The sequence below is a fragment of the Lissotriton helveticus genome, chromosome 5_1 (genome assembly GCF_964261635.1).
Source record: "Lissotriton helveticus chromosome 5_1, aLisHel1.1, whole genome shotgun sequence".
Lineage (NCBI taxonomy): Eukaryota > Metazoa > Chordata > Amphibia > Caudata > Salamandridae > Lissotriton > Lissotriton helveticus.
In genome coordinates, this window is record NC_136065.1 from 391,487,876 (window position 1) to 391,504,024 (window position 16,149).

The window sequence follows — 16,149 nt, forward strand, 5'->3', positions numbered from 1 at the left end:
ACACGCCCTAAAGTGTTTATCTATGTGTGAGAGGGGGATTCCCTTCTCTAAACACGCTAGTTTAAGCAGTATTATGCTCCAAGGTTGTGAAGAGGCAAGGGGTTGACCAGCTTTTCTGGGTAGGATCCGCTCTGGACCTATTGTGCCTCCCTGGTCACAACCTCCCCCCCATCCACCGGTATGCGAAGGAGGCACAATAGGTCCAGAGCAGATCCTACCCAGAAAAGCTGGTCAACCCCTTGCCTCTTCACAACCTTGGAGCATAATACTGCTTAAATTAGCGTGTTTAGAGAAGGGAATCCCCCTCTCACACATAGATAAACACTTTAGGGCGTGTATACACATAGTCTGAATTACACACCCACTAGTTTAATCACATACACTTATTTTTATTTAGTCCTGAAGAAAGCCAGCATATTCATAAGGCACTGGCTGAAACATGTTGACTTACCATGGAGGTGGGAGGTCGTAACTTGCCTCCAACATCCTACAGCCTTATTTTTAACCGCTGACGGTGGCCCAGGTATTAAAGTCTAATTCACCTTCGGGTACTGGGACCATCGCCAAGCCGTTTTAACATCACATTCACAACACTCTTCACCGCACACTCAGCGACATACCTGCTCCGCTGTAATCAGGCGTTGAAGCACACCCGGGACACGCTAGGTGTCACTGGGTGGGCCCGATGATGAAGCATGCCACCAACTAGGTTGGTGGGTGAGGGCTTCATGAGCACACTAACCAGATGCTCCCATCCCATGACAAAACATACCTGAGTCCTTAAACTTTTTGTCCTACTTATAATGCATAAGCTAGTCTCTTTTTGATTAACACTATACTGCCAAAAGCTTGACATGCAAGTGTGCCTGTGACCACTGTCTTGATATACTGTGGTTGACCCAACACACCTGTACCACTTCTACAATAATATGTAAGAAAGGAAATAAAATTACTATATGCATCTCTTCTTTGTAGGAGACTTAAATGTCCTACCATTTAGATTAGTGCCCTATAGGAAATTACAATACAAACTAGGGGTTTCCCATAACATTATTGTTTTCCTAAATAGGAATACTATAAGTTGATGCATTTAGAAAGGTTATGCAAGACAGTCTGATTAAAGCTAGTAAGAATACCAGCTCTGCTGATATACTATGCCGATTCTCATATCACATAATCATCGTGAACAGCAGCAAAAGAAGAACGAAAGCTAAAACAATCAGTTCAAAGTTTTCAACAGTAAGGGGTGATACGGAAATTCAAAGCCAGAACATCGTTTTTACGCTATGTTAAGGGAAATTAAACATTCCTTCATCAAAATACAAATTTCGAACGGTTTTAGTTTCCTACAGTGAAAAACAAATTCAGATTTCATCTAATTATATCTGTGTCATACTAAAACTTTTATTTTCTCATTATGTTGTCTCACGGGTCTTCATAGCTACCATCATTTGCACTCACCCATGTAAACTGCATAGAATCGATGAAAGGCCCACAACCATATTAGCCAGGGATAAGGCGTTGGCAGCATTCTTACGGGCAAAATCAGCGATCTCGGTACATCCTAGCTGCTCACTCAGGAACAGCTTCTTGGTGCTTTGAAACACGCCTAAAGACCAGACAAAAAGTAGTTATAACAAGAAAGTAGTAAGAACCTCCTTAAATTTAGGGCATGAATAGAAACTAGTACCCCGCAGGTTTTAGGCAAAAGAGCACCAAAGCTCTGGCTAGGGAAACTGAATCTCTTACACAAGTGAGAAACCTTTCACTGGTCTCCTCTGAATTTTTCGGGAGAACCGAGTTTTAGGCATCTATTCTGGAACTCATGCCCTCGCAGTTGTCTTTAAGTCTCAAAATCTCATTCTCAGCCGATGCTAATGTAACTAACACGGAACCGTGTGCATTTTAACAAGACTAAATGTTAATGTTTTATTTATTTGTTCTTTATTTTGTGCACCGTTCATATAGTGCTATGCCCCTTCCTTCAATGGCTTATCTAAGGTGAGTGCAGATGGTCATAAATTCAACATATCCTTGATCAAATTTAGACACTGTATATAGAGCCCTAACAAGGGGCTATAGCCAACGATTGTTTTTATTAGTTTATACTAGCAGAACACATAAGCCTTCACTGGTCCGTAGCAAACAGGAAATATTTATTGAAAGCCAGTGAGACTTAAATGTTTCCTCCCTAATATAATATCGAATGCCTTCATAGACAAGGCCATTTTACTTGCACTTAGCTGCTAAATCAAACCTCTCTAGTCATGTCAGCTGAGCTGAATTGCTGTTATCCACAAGTCATGTACCCTACACAAAGTAATGTGTAACCCCAGAGGGGAACGTTTGTATTGTCCCACGGAAGCTTTAGCAGCTGTTAAAGTTAATACGATGAAATGTGAAAATGATTAAACAAAAATCACTATTGATTTTTCTTTTACCATCATTCATATTCAGTGACCTATATCTGTCAATACAAAAGGGACATGACATTTTCCCAAATATCTGAGTCCGCCATGACGGTACATATATATATATAAATGCCTCAAATGTAGGTGTAGTGCAGTAACTGAAACACAGGTAATCGCATACTGTTCTGTGCATCATATCATCCAGGTGGAACTGAAAAATATTGCTGTGTTCCTCCTTAGAGGCAGTCATTCCGCCTTGTCTTGCGATCTAAAAAAGAATTAGGGCAAGAGTTGGGAAAGTAAAACATAGCTTAAAAAGCTTGCTTTAACATTAAAGTTCCAATTCCTCCAGGGCAAACAGTTTTTCTTTCAAAATTATCACACGTCATGAGGAAAGGCAAATACATGCATGCATGTATGTATATATTTATTTTGTTAGGATTGGGACATCAGTCAGGGACCCCTCCCAACACATACTTGATTATAGCCACATGACACCATCTGCCATTTCTCAACTGCACTTTAACATAAGACATTAACAATAAGTATTTAGCCATTTCGTATGAGACTCACTTTATTATGCAAATAGTCCTTAAATGATCTATAAATATGATTTGTTTTGTTTAAAAAAAAAGAATCAATGGCAGACCGAAGTATAAGTACGGTATTAGGGTGTTGACAAATGTATGTATGAAAACCATGAAAGCCCACAGAATAGCAACAGAGCGAGCGCCTTTAGAGAAAAGTTTAACCCTCCTCAAATCCATTTTGCTAGGGTCAACAAACAAAAAATGTTGACGGAAAACAGGTCTCTTAGCACACGCAATCTTATATAAACACAAATAAAAGTCCGCCCATGACCTTTATGTTATTCGATCTTTTCAGTTTTAACTGAATTCTGATTATTCTGCCAGCCAACGTGTGTTTCGTCAATGGCTGTGTCACCCTAAGACTTCCTCTGGGCTCAATTCCGTAGTCTCGTTCTCGTAGTAGCCGGTTGAACCATATGTATAGAGTATGTATAGAGAATCCCCAATGTGTTAGTACGATATGGTACTCGATCCCCGCATAAGAAGTGTAATCAAATTATAATCTGCACCCGTGTGCGGCTGGCCAGATAACAGTTAGACATGGATATCAGAGTGCATGAGGCAGATGCTGCACTATTTGAATTACAAATCTGGAAAAATGCTGGGTGGACTTCTTCTAGAACCATTTAAGAAAATTACGGAGGTGGTGATCCCATACATGCTCAATAAGGTTTCATGTCACATAGAGTCACGAGGATGAACCATAGGAGATAACATTCCTCTCTTGACATGGCGAGTTACATGATGACATCAATAACAATACAGAGAAAACCTTCATCTTTGCAATTTCAAGAAAAAGGGAGGAATGGATCAAAGATGTTAGGCTCGATTCGACTGCTCTACAACTCCCCAATAGCTAGAATTTCTAGGTCTATTGAGTTAAGAGGCACAAGACCGTCTGCCCTTTGTTCTCAATATTGCATGCATTAGTATATTAGCCTCTTTCATATTGGGCACGCAAAAATGCATTAATACAGGGGATGAAATGGTGCTCAGATTTAAAAGACATGCCTCTTCTGCATGGAGATGTTTCTGATCTACATAGCAAATCCTAGAGAAACTATAAACAAAATAGTTGGGCCTTTCCACAAATGAATTAAACAGTCAGACCTTTGCCCAATGTGTGATTCAGACCTTAGCCCAATGTGTGATTGGCAGACAATCAATGCTATTGCATCACAATTTAAGACAGCGATACCTTGGGGGAGGGGGGGTTGTGACCAGGGATATTAGAATCTTCTATAAAAATACTAAAGCTACAGCTTGACCACTTTAGGAAAGATTGTGTATATTAAAATATATTTCTGCTGTCCCAACTGGGAAGAGCAGCACTTGGTTGAGCTTCCAAGCCTGATACATAGTACCCTCTTTAGTTGCTTGAGAGATTTTTGTTTTTTGTTTTACAACCCTAAATGATATCCTAAGGTAGTTCCTATAGGTTCTGAGCGGTTGTGCAGAGCTTCCACAATTTTACTGATTACCCTGCATAAAGGATACAAATCGCTTCTGTAAGTACACAACTAGTACCTGGCTGCACATTTGGCAGTGGTGAATGAATGTGTCTGGGTGTTTATAAACCTTCCCAGAGAACGGATAGATACAACGTAGGTAGCAGAATGTTTAGACTTTACCCTCACCAACAGTGGTAGTGATGAAAGCATGGAAAGGAGAGTCTAGAAAGAAAGGGTGGAAAGAAAAAGTGAATTCGGGGACAGTTGTGGGTGGGTGAATGTGACTATTAAGAGTAAAAAAAAATGGGACCTAATTATAACAAGGTTAGGAGACCTATGGGGGTCGAGGCCCATGCCCTTTGTCTCTCAAATCAGTGTAAATATGAAAGAACTAAGTCACTTAAAAAAAAAGTTTGCAATGCATTTAGGAGGTACTTTGGAAGTGGAGGCAACATATTAGATCACATGCCCTCGAAAATAATCTCTAAGTGGGAGAAAAGAAGTCGAAAGCGTTCATTAAAAACACGCATGAATAACACTTCACATACACTTAAAAAGGGCAAACGGGATAAAGTTGTGGGAATATTTGAGCAGGACTGGCAAGAGGTATTAATGCGTCCGCAAGATGTGGAGAATAAGGCTAGCTTTAGACTTAGCTCAGAGCCCTACATAGGACGTAGGAAACTAGACCCATCTATGTGGTCGGATACACGAAATCAGGGTGGTGCCTGCAGTGAACGGAACATTATATCTTAAACTGTAGGTAAGCCATAAGATGGAGGCCTATTGGGGGTAGTGAAGGGTCAACCCTCCAGAATACTTGTGACGGCTGATGCTATTGGGGTTGTGGGGCCATTTGGCTATTCCCAGTCAGCACAAAATAGTACTTACTTTAGCGTGGATGACAGCATGATGATATAATGCTCAGAAATGTGGCAGTCTTATTTTTCGGAGCCAGTCGAAGGTGGTGAAACCGGAGACGAGAAGACACGGAGCTTTCTTAGTTTTATAATGACATGATTTTGTGAACGCAATTTAGAGTTTAAATAAACGATCCGAAATAAAATACTGAATAAACAATCGTGTTCAGCAGAGGCCTCCTTAAATATTTCTACTCGCATTATAAGGGAGATGGTTGACAAATATATCAACGGCATATTTCTCGGTGGTGATAACATTTCAGTTTCCGAAACTGCTGAACGTGGTCTCTTTTACTGTCAAGAAAGTCTTCGACTTCAAGGCGTTCTTCTTGGTTTTAGGTCTGAGAAATAGGTTTTGTTATTCGATAGCAGTATTAATTAAAGAACCCTAAGGACGATTGGCAGGGGTACCTCGAAGGGATTCACAAGATGAAAGGCCGAAAACTGGCTTAACTTTAAAATGGCCCGACGTTCCGCCAGAGCCAATAGAAGCCACCATTACCATTCCTAGGGTGACAACATTTCGGCGGAGATCGCATAAAAAAGAACTTGCTCGGGCTTTTTTATTTGTTCTCAGGTTCAGTTTTCTGAATGCGAAACAACTTGATGTCATCCTGACCGCACAGAGTAACTAAATATGTGGAGGTAGACTTTTTGATTATCCGTATGATTGAACAGAGCGCAGATATTGTCTTAGTTTTGCGATATTTCCGAGTATAGCCACTAGGGTGCATAGGAGTCACAAAATTAAAGACAAATGTTTAAGAGAACAAATAACTCTGTCTACAGGGGCCCTGTAAGCAAACCAGCGACCAACACAGACTTCAAAACCTATAAATTGTCAAAACCATCAAAATGGGCGATCTGAAAAAATCTACAGTTTTTAATGGATGTAAAGACAGCTGGAAATGGCAGATAGTTGAGTCCTGAAAACTCAGCATGTGACACCGCTAAGGTTCGAATTAAAAATCAAAATAAAGTTTCACTGTAACCCCAATAATCTCCGAAGGTTCTACAGGTTAAAGTGTCTATGACGAGAACTAAAAAAAAGTTTCTGCTTTCACAATTACCAAACTGCCAAGCGGCAGTGCTTTTCAAGTACAGAACATTAAGATAAACTTTTAAGGGGGCCCAGATACCTGGTCAAATGCATTCCCTTGCATGGTGATAATCTAAAAATTGAGGACTTTTAAGACTAGGTAGTACTTGAAGAGGTTGTCTGCACTTGCCATTTTTTTAAGCCTACTTGATATGTCAAACCTAAAATGTGTGCCTACAAGGGAGAGGCTGCTGAAGGGGTATTCAACGGCACCAGTTAATGATCTTCCCAAGAAAACACTACTTACCTTAAAGATTAGGTATCCAGCATGGGTATCCTCGGCAGAATAATGTACTGTACATTGGAGTTCCATAACCAAGCAGAGAAGGCCACAATAATACTACCAAAACACTTGCAGCTTTTTTTTTAACCTAAACATTTTCATTGTAAAAACCTGCAATCATGGGTCCCCTGACCTCCTAAGCACACTGCCGGTTTAACGGCAGAAATAACACGTGTAGTTCACTCTAAGAGGCCTTGCACCAACAACGCTTGCCTCGGTTTTAATGCTGTAGCGTTCAGGTGCTCCACATTTCTCTACAAACGCGAGTTAGGTCTTGGGCGTGTGTTTATGCGAAATGCACATTTGAACGCGTGATTCCTACCGCCGACGAGAAATTTAATTTTACAACAGAATCCAAGCAGCAAAGCCTGCCGCAGGTTTGAATAGAGGTTTAGGTGACCGGCGTGCAAAAGGCAGCGAGAAGGGGGTTCATTCACGAAATGTGCTTTTTGACTGCGTTTAGAGGTTCGGATCCATTAAAGTTTCCTGAGTTCTTGTTGAGTGCACTTGGACATCACAACTAGGGCAGATTTACTAATACTCTTGGCTAGATTTGCATCAGGAAAGTGGCACAAACTAGCCAAGAGTGCTGGAAAGTAGGCCTAGAGTAATAGAAAGGATCACTATACTCTACTTTGCTTCAAGGCGGTGTAACACGGGCGATAAATGGTCGTTCCCATACAACAACATGTGGCTCCTGACAAAGTCTCTTCTACAAAAAAAGGTAGACAGGGTTTTGCACCCAAAAAATCTACATCTCCTTGAGGCAGGGTGAACGTTCGAAAAAAAAATAATTGTTCAAACTTTCCTAACTTCGCATGTGGCTGTACTGTAGAGCACACAAACTTGGAAAAGTTTTAAATTACGTCCTGAAATAGAATGTTGTACTTTAACGGTACCCTTCCAGTACAAAGCCAGTGCTAGAACACACCTTGCATGGTGGTGCAAGGGAGACTGAAAGGTGCAAGCCCTCCCAAAGTTCACCAGCTCAGAGGGTGAGAGACAAAGCGCCGTATCTTCAAAGACGTATATCTTCATAGGCATGGCGCTGTCCTGCCGATACCGGTAAGCTTCATCTTATGGCTAAAATGATTTCAAGGAATGGGTTTGAGAAATACTTTTTCCACAGCCAATGACACCTATTGCCACATAACTAACTGCTTTTGTAAAATTAACTCTGATAATTTGCATGATGCTCTTGGGTGGGCCATTCGAGGCATATCTTAAGAGTGGTTGTAGAATTCCCTTTCCAAAAGGATGCTCCTCTGTTACACGACACACCACCTACCCCCACAACATGTGCTACAGCTGAAGCTATAATGTCATTCACACGGACGGCTCCTTTAAGCTCCTGAGTAGACCCTCTGGGGCACACATTAGTTGTATGGAGAATGTTCCAGTGCTCAGCACCAAAACGTAATCAACACTGGCGCTTGAGCACCAGTTAAGGACACATTATTTTTTTGGAGGCACATGGAGATTAAGTGATTGGCCCAGAATCACAAGCTGTTGAGCTGAAGCTGTGACTCGAACCTGGTTCGCCAGCTCCGAAGGCGGCAGCTCTGGCCATTACACTACATCCTTCCACTACTTGTAGGGTTTGTTTGTTCTGTGTTAGGCAGCACTAAGAGAAAAGGGCTGATTGAAGCAGCCTTTTGACAGAGCCCCGGCACCTACTTTTTTAAATTTTTTATAAATGAACCACTGGGCCTGTTCTCAGAAGTTGTTGCTGGACCACATCTTGGAAGGTACCAGGAGAAAAGACTAGCTGTTTGACAACTGCAGATTTCTATGGGTTGTTTCTGTCGATTTTGGATGGACTCAGAGCAGACATTAAAGCTGATGGTACATAAAGAGGATAAAGTAATTCGCATTTACTTTCCAATGGGTTGTAGCTATGCCATTCATAGGCACAGCCACTAAATCATATGCTGCAACTGGTTCTAGAATTCCCATTCCTATCTGCTGTTCCTCTGCCATAACAAGGAAGAACCCAGAGCATAATCTACAGAGATCTGCATTACACTGATTCCAATGGGTTATTCAGCTGCTGCTTCTCAGTGGAAACCGGAGTCCATTGACTGGGTACTTAATACCCATTTCCAAAGGTTGTTCCTCTGATGCTCCTGGATAGACCATAACAGTATATACTTCTGCTTCTTGTATTATGCCCAATCCTATGTGGTTCTTCTCCGCTTCTCTCACGAGGACCCCAGAGTAAACATCATTGGTTACTGTATAACGTAGTTTCCAATGGATTGCTCCTGTGCCACTCGTGGGCGGACCTCAGAATATGCTGCTTACAAATGCCCATTCCTATTAGTTTCTGAACTGCCATTCCTCAATCGGCCCCCAAAGCAGACGCAACAACTGGTTGTGCAATGTTTATTTCAAAGGGTTGAACCATTACCACTCCTGAAAGGAAGTTTCGTAATGCTCCTATGTCACTGTCGTGTGGACTAGAGTTTATATTATAGTCAATGACAGAATGCACCATTAAGGGTAGCATTGTTTGACCTATGGGTTCTTTCTAGGTTTCAAACTCAAATGGTTTAAACTGTATGATACAGACCACTCTAAAGACGTAAGCCATCTGCTTGACTCGTTACTTCGTCTGTGCTCTCGCTTTTCCCACACTTTAACATGCACTCTTCTCTTGCCATTGAAAGACAGCCACAAAACCAAGAACTTTAGGAGATGTCTTTCAGGTACAAGGACTGAAACTAGCAAAATAGTTTTTTTTCCATGAAAGAGGTACTTGTTATGTTCCTGCAGAATGGGTGGATTAAAGCAAATGTCAAGTACATCCAGTGAACACAGCAATTCTTAATTCTGGATTGCTCCCAGGACCTCGTCTCAAATCAGCATCTTGAGAAGGTTAAGCGCAATAATTTCTTTACAGAATCAAGTATGCTTTAGATCTCTGGTCATTTTCGTAGGGTGGGACAAGTTCCACTGCTCCAAAAGGGCAAGCTTCGTAACATGAAGATTATCCAGATATCAAGTATGTTAGGTCTGGTCTGGCCTGAAGCATCTGGCGAAGCTGTGGAGCACCAGGGAAATAAATCAGATGTCTAAGCTTTTGTTGCTGTTTGGGACGTGACTTCAGCTTCAACTACAGCACCTCCCATTTGGACTGAGAAGCTGAGCATGACTGTGAAAATCTGTCTGCCAGTTCATGTTGAAGTAGATCATGAAAACAAGACTGAAAAGCCTGTAGTGTGAAAAAGGATCCATTTTTTAGCCAGTACCACTATTTGATCCCTCCATCAATGGAGTCCTCCAGAAGTGTATGGTCAAGTGTAAGGTCAAGGCTCACGGACAGCTCAAATATGTCTTTCCCTTTGAAGACTAGATTCTGCTTTGCAGCAATGCGTGGTATCCCCACACCGAGACGGGGAGCGGGACCTGACCAGACAACAAAACAAAGTGCAGACTGTGCAGAAGGGAGCTTAGTCTATCAAGGATGCTCAGCTCCTGGATGCTTCATGGCCCTTGATAACTGGATATATCTTTAAAAAAAAGAGGCCATGAGGGAAACCAGGTATTATACGTGGTACTTTTGCCCAACCAGTGGTCTCAGAACATAAGGGTGGTTGAACAATGCCTATATTTTGAGCCTACATTTTCACTCTATTGCATGCTTAACACTGCATGACAATAAAATCAACTACATTGACATTACCATTTTGTTGAGAAAGAAATCAAAGTCTCCTTTTGGACGGTGTTGGGTCAAATGACAAATTTGGCATGTACCACATGTGCATTCCTGCCTCCAGTTTGTGATTTCTTACTTGTTATTGTCCCTGCTTATGGAATTCAACTGGTGCCTCGAGTCAATTTGAACACAGCATAACATTAGACTTTGCTGAAGAAGTGCACCAAGTGACAAAAGTGCTCATAAAGAATGACTGCTGTCCTCTCAAACTCGGCTACGGAGACTTATAGTGGGTGGCAGTGAATCGTGGGTATTACTGTACGAGACACCATGCATGCCGCGGCCTCCCCCCCCCCCCCACTTGTGTTGTCCATACCATTCTCATGCTTACCTGACTTGTTGTTTTACTCGTCTGGGTTTTGCATTTTAGACACAGCCTGTAACTGAGCAGACCCTTCATTTCAGGTAGAAATAGTTAAGGTGTTTTAAATAAAACTGACAAAACCCTTGCCTACATGGCACCTTGCGCAGAAGATGAACCAGCTGCCATCCCTCCCAACACTGGAGTCTCTTCTTGTAAAGTGATCAGTTGCCATAAGGCTGTCTCTGTGAAACTCACACTTACCTAGGTGGGACGGGGAGAGACTTCCTTCTTCAAGTTTCTGTATTGAAAGGCCTGGATGAAGGCAAATATGCATTTCAAAATGCCTTGAAGGCCATACTGAACTTATCAAAATATGCCTGATCATCCAGCGGGAACATCTGGAAGGTAACACAAACTTATCTGAGAGTGAACATCTTCATTATTCCACTACCAATAGTGGTTTTCTCTCTAAAGGGAATATTTCCATCGTATACTATGCATAACACGGGGGGGCATGTGGTTATTGGGCTGGAGTTTAAGTTGTACTTTCGTGGCCCAGCTGGTGCAGCCCAAGGTCACTGCTCTTAATGGAGATTCCATTAATGATTTTAAGATTTGGCAATCCTACAAGGCAAGGGTTAAAAAAAACGGGAATCAAGCGGTGACTAAAAGTTAGGGTGTTCAACGCTATCTTTTCTCTTTCCATCTGGTAAACCTGAAGTCTTGAGTACACACAGTAGTGAAGTGGCAGTGCCATAATCTGTTCACACGTGGAAGCAGTAAATGTTACCCCCACCAAGGGTATGGCAGACCCAAAAGACGTGGTGACCTCCAGTCGATTCGTTTTCTGGAGGTCTCCAGGAGTCTGTTCACTGTAAAGTCTGTGGCGTGAAACCAGACGTAACCCTTCAATAGGTCATACAGGTGCGTGCCACCTTCCCTTTCTGTGATGCAAACGCAATCAACAATTCCCTCAGAGATCAAGGTGTGTAGAAAGGGTTTCAATTATTAAATGTTGAGAAAAGATTAAATGTGTGACATTACACACAGAGTTGAAATTTAAAACGTTATTACCCTCTTTCAATGTAACCAAGCTCTAAAGACTTGCATAGGACAGGGAAGACTTTGGCATGACAGGAAAAATACAAGTGAAGGAAATAAATATGCACATGTAATGAAAAATCCTAAAAACAGGCCGGGAGCCAGAGACCTTTAGGGTAAATCATAATGAGGAAAGCACCATTGAGATAGGGTGCAGTGGGAGTGGTCTTCCTCACCAGTTGGACTCTGTTCCTATAGGGCTATAGACCCACAAATATTACACTGAAAATATTCAGTATTAAAATGCTGACAAGTCGTTCAGGATTGTCCTTTTTGTAAAGAAGATTTATACAGCATAATATTCTCAGGAGGATCCCATGCCGGATAATTAAATCATCCCTCAATGAGCCATCACGATAATTACCAATACAAAGGATTTTTCTTCCTCCACCCGCATAACTACACCCTCATTTACCCAAAACTGCCATTTCAGACCCTTCAGCGACCTGCATGTTTATTGTATGGGCTTGCCTTTAATTTCATATTTCTGGCCATGCTAAAAAACGCTTTATAGAAAGTTACTTTTTTTATCAAAGATATCAAAACAGAATTGCTTTAGTATGTTGCCCAGATGTCCATTTACTCTGAAAAACTAAAGAGATGGACAAGTGACAAACATTACTTAAGTGAATAATAACGTTAACAAATGTTTTAAAGTTGAACTAAGCATTCAGAGTTTAACATTCTCATTAACATCCTTCTGTGGTAATATACTGTACCTTAGTTTGAAAAACCCCTAGACTTGTAACTGTATTTCACTCTTACGTTTTCCTTATGTAGGTCGCATCACCGTCTCTGGGGGGCTTCAAAAACATACATTTTTCGTCGTCACAATTAGAATTCAAGAACTATGTTATTAGAACAGCTTTTGCATACACAAGAACCTATTGCTGACTCAAATTTCTTGTTCTTAGAGGTCCACTCTACGTCTTTATAAAAGGTATGTGCCAATGGGAATTGACAAAACAAATTAATCGTAATTATGCTTTAAAAATTTCTTTTATGTCGATATGAGATAGTGACGTGCATTTTCAAATCAATGAGCTTTCCAAATACAATACAAAGGAATGAACCATAAAATTGATTTGAAGCCAAGGGAGGCCATTATCCAGTTGGGGAGCTCTGCCGAAGGAGTGCCAGACATTGTTAAGTCATGAGTTTGGAAGTTTTGGATATGACACATCAAAGAAGGGCGCAATGCCTGTGGTGCACTATCACTCGCGCAAACACAACTGAGAAGGTATCATATCTGCAGCCCGGTTTACAATGAAGATAGCATCACTTATTCTGGGCCTCTACCTAGGGCAGTTGTGATCAGAAAAAGTATCTGTGGTATTTACCCTAGGTGTCGGAACACTAACCATAATCTCAGAATGATAAGGTGGTTGAAATATGTTCTAGACGTGCGATTTATGGCTGAGGTTTTTGCTGATTTGAGTATCTGCCCATGAGTTTAGGATCAGTCTTTGTATTTGAAATTTAATTAACACACTTCCAAATAACAGTATTTGAAGCAAGGGCTGCACCTCCATTCAGGCCTGCTGTCTAGGATCAGTCTTTGTATTTGGAATTTAATTAACACACTTCCAAATACCAGTATTTGAAGCAAGGGCTACACCTCCACTCAGGCCTGCTGTCACAACTTACTATGTTATACAGACACTCGGTTTTGCCGTGAATGAGACCCAAGTGAAAGGCATACATAAAGCCATGTAGATTCTCACTCCAGCAATTGAGATCAAGAGGATTTAAAAAAACAGAAACCCACTTAAAACGGCATCTCCAAGGACTTTTTTTTTTTTAGAAAACTATTGCAAAACAGTGCAATTTAAAGGAGTTGGGTGTTATATTGCATGATGGTAATGACCCAGTGTGTTTCAATGTTAATGTTCCTCTCATTTATTAGAATTTCTGTATGATGATCTCTGCCAGTCCACTTCAGTCACTACCTTAGCTGACTGACAGCATACTGTTCTTGCACAAAGTGCACATTTGCAGAACAAGTACAGTAGCAAAACAAGTGTGGTTCACGGTCAGCTTTAACAAAAAAATATATATGCGCTTTTAGAGAATGCTTGTAGTCGTACAATGTGAACTTTCTTAGAAAAATAAAACGCACAAACCAGCACTGGCAAAACCAAAATGTCAACAGCCAATACCAGACCTAGCATCCATGCCAATGCTTGTTTATTTAGTTTAGTTGGGGAAGAACGGCCATCTTAAGTACTAACTTCTTATGGAAGACACAACACAGCTCTTTAGACGATGATGTCTTAAGAGTTAGCAAACAAATTGAACGGTCATTATAACCTTAAAGGCTGACTTCCAAGTCTGCAGGTCTGACAATAAGACGTATGATAAAAAAAAAAAAAAGACCAATGCAGAATCCAGTATTTGATGAAAGGCTACAAATGAAATAAACATTGCCAACATCCTGTGAGGTCAGATCGACAGTCTGGCAAGTCTATAGAATCATGTATGGCAGAGAATGCAGCTTTTAATATATACCCAAAACCAATCTACTAACTTCCAGAAGAGACATGCATTTGGGGAAACTAGATTTTATTCTGGCTGTAAAGATGTCGAGAAACCCCAAGGTGTCGGGCACTGACAGTTTCTTTCTCTGGTTCACCACCAGAAATGTGTGTAAAGCATGTAAAGGCCTACTCACAATGCCTGCTTTCACATTTAGCCCTGAAATATAACGTAAACAGGCAAATATTGTTTTAAAGAGACCGTAAGCATAGCTGTAATGCTAGGTGGCAAAGCAAATAAGAACACGTTCCCCTCTGTCTGTTCAGAAAGACTGTAGCTGTTGTGTCTCATTCTACATGAACAAACCTTCTCCAGATTAGAGAAAGAAATATGGCCTTTTCGTCGAGAGGTCCAATTCTGGATGAAGGCTGGATGGCCACATGCAGCAATACCAGGAGAAATGGTTCAGGCAATCCTGACAACAAGCTCTTAAACCCCACCGAGACTAATTAGCTGACACTAATTTGAAGTCAGGAACATGAAAGGAAGAACCATAAACACGTTTGATTACCGAGTCCATCATGTGGAGCAACTTGGCTTGTGAAATAAAAGCAGAGGTAATTGAAGAACTTTTATTTTGATACATGCAAAAGATAAACATGTGAATACAAGAAGCTAGGAGGGCTGCAGTCTTCGGAACTGCCAAGCCGAAGTTACTGCCTGGGGATTGTAATCAGTCACTCTGGTTCAGAAAATAGGATTGGGCATCAAAATAAAAGTGCTCCACATTTGTAAATTGGGGGAGTTTTCTACTTTTAAACACATGCTCTATACTTGTTTTGCAAGAATGCATGGATTTGAGCTTGCTGCAAGAAACGTTTGGTTTTAAGATCAGGGAAAGCAGCAGTGAAGTAAAACCAGCCCCCTACCCCCCTTGCTATCCCTCCCCTTAATACCATAAAACAGGTCCACAAACAGCCAACAAAATGTCCCACACACTTACCAGTCGGTCGAAAAAGCCCATTAAGCATTGCCTGGATGACTTATAGGCTAGTCTATCTCCGATTGTGACGGTTGCCTGTTTAATGGCGTTCATTTGTTTGGGATGGATGGGGTAATAACATCACTAACCAGGAGTTCCTCGGTGTTTCTATGACCAGTCTCTGCAGGGGTACCAGCTATCACTTCCTCCGATTTATAGAAAAAGTAAAGGGTGGAATGTTGCAAAGCTGAAGTCCTCAGCTTTTGGGGTGGGGGCAAGAATTCAGTCGCAGCCGGTAAGCGGGCGGGGTGTGGAGTCGACAGACGCCGCAATAGGTTTTATTTATACCTATTCCGTCGTCTGTAGACTTCAACCCTGCCCACTGCGCTTACCTGCGCCGGACGCCGATGAGGGAATCAGGCCCGGTTCTAGCGGGTGGGCCCGGCCCACCCAAAGATGAGCCTGGCCCACCCAAAGATGAGCCTGGCCCACCCAAACAGGAGCCTTGGCCCTCGCAGTGAGGGCTTGAAGGCAGGCGCAACGCGCAGGTCGTGTGTGTCAGCCCGGGGAGACAGCTCCCCGGGGCGCACACACACAGACAGTTTAAGATTATCGCAGCCACACCAAAGTACTTAACAGGTCTTTAAAAGACCATTAACATGTTAATTAGGCTTTGTTTACTTTTTTCACCCCTTCATCTCTGCATGGTGAAAGGGGACAAATCCTTTATTTGACAACGGTAACCTTTGCCTACTGTCCTGCTGCGTTGATATTTCTTTTTCTATGCAGTGCAGCGGAAAGTGGTCTGTTTATTC

The 16,149-nt window shown here is 41.7% G+C and overlaps 1 protein-coding gene across 14 annotated transcripts in view; it reads right to left on the bottom strand.

The window, feature by feature from the left end:
- TMEM269 (transmembrane protein 269) overlaps positions 1 to 16,149 on the bottom strand; it is a 159,115-nt gene that overhangs the window by 91,205 nt on the left and 51,761 nt on the right. For 13 of the 14 annotated variants that reach the window (XM_078642590.1, XM_078642592.1, XM_078642591.1 and 10 more), the window contains one exon: positions 1,462 to 1,609. In XM_078642590.1, coding sequence (XP_078498716.1) covers positions 1,462 to 1,609 — 148 coding nt within the window. Of the gene's footprint in view, positions 1 to 1,461; positions 1,610 to 12,596; positions 12,681 to 16,149 lie in introns of all 14 variants that reach the window. The other variant, XM_078642597.1, reaches the window with a different exon arrangement.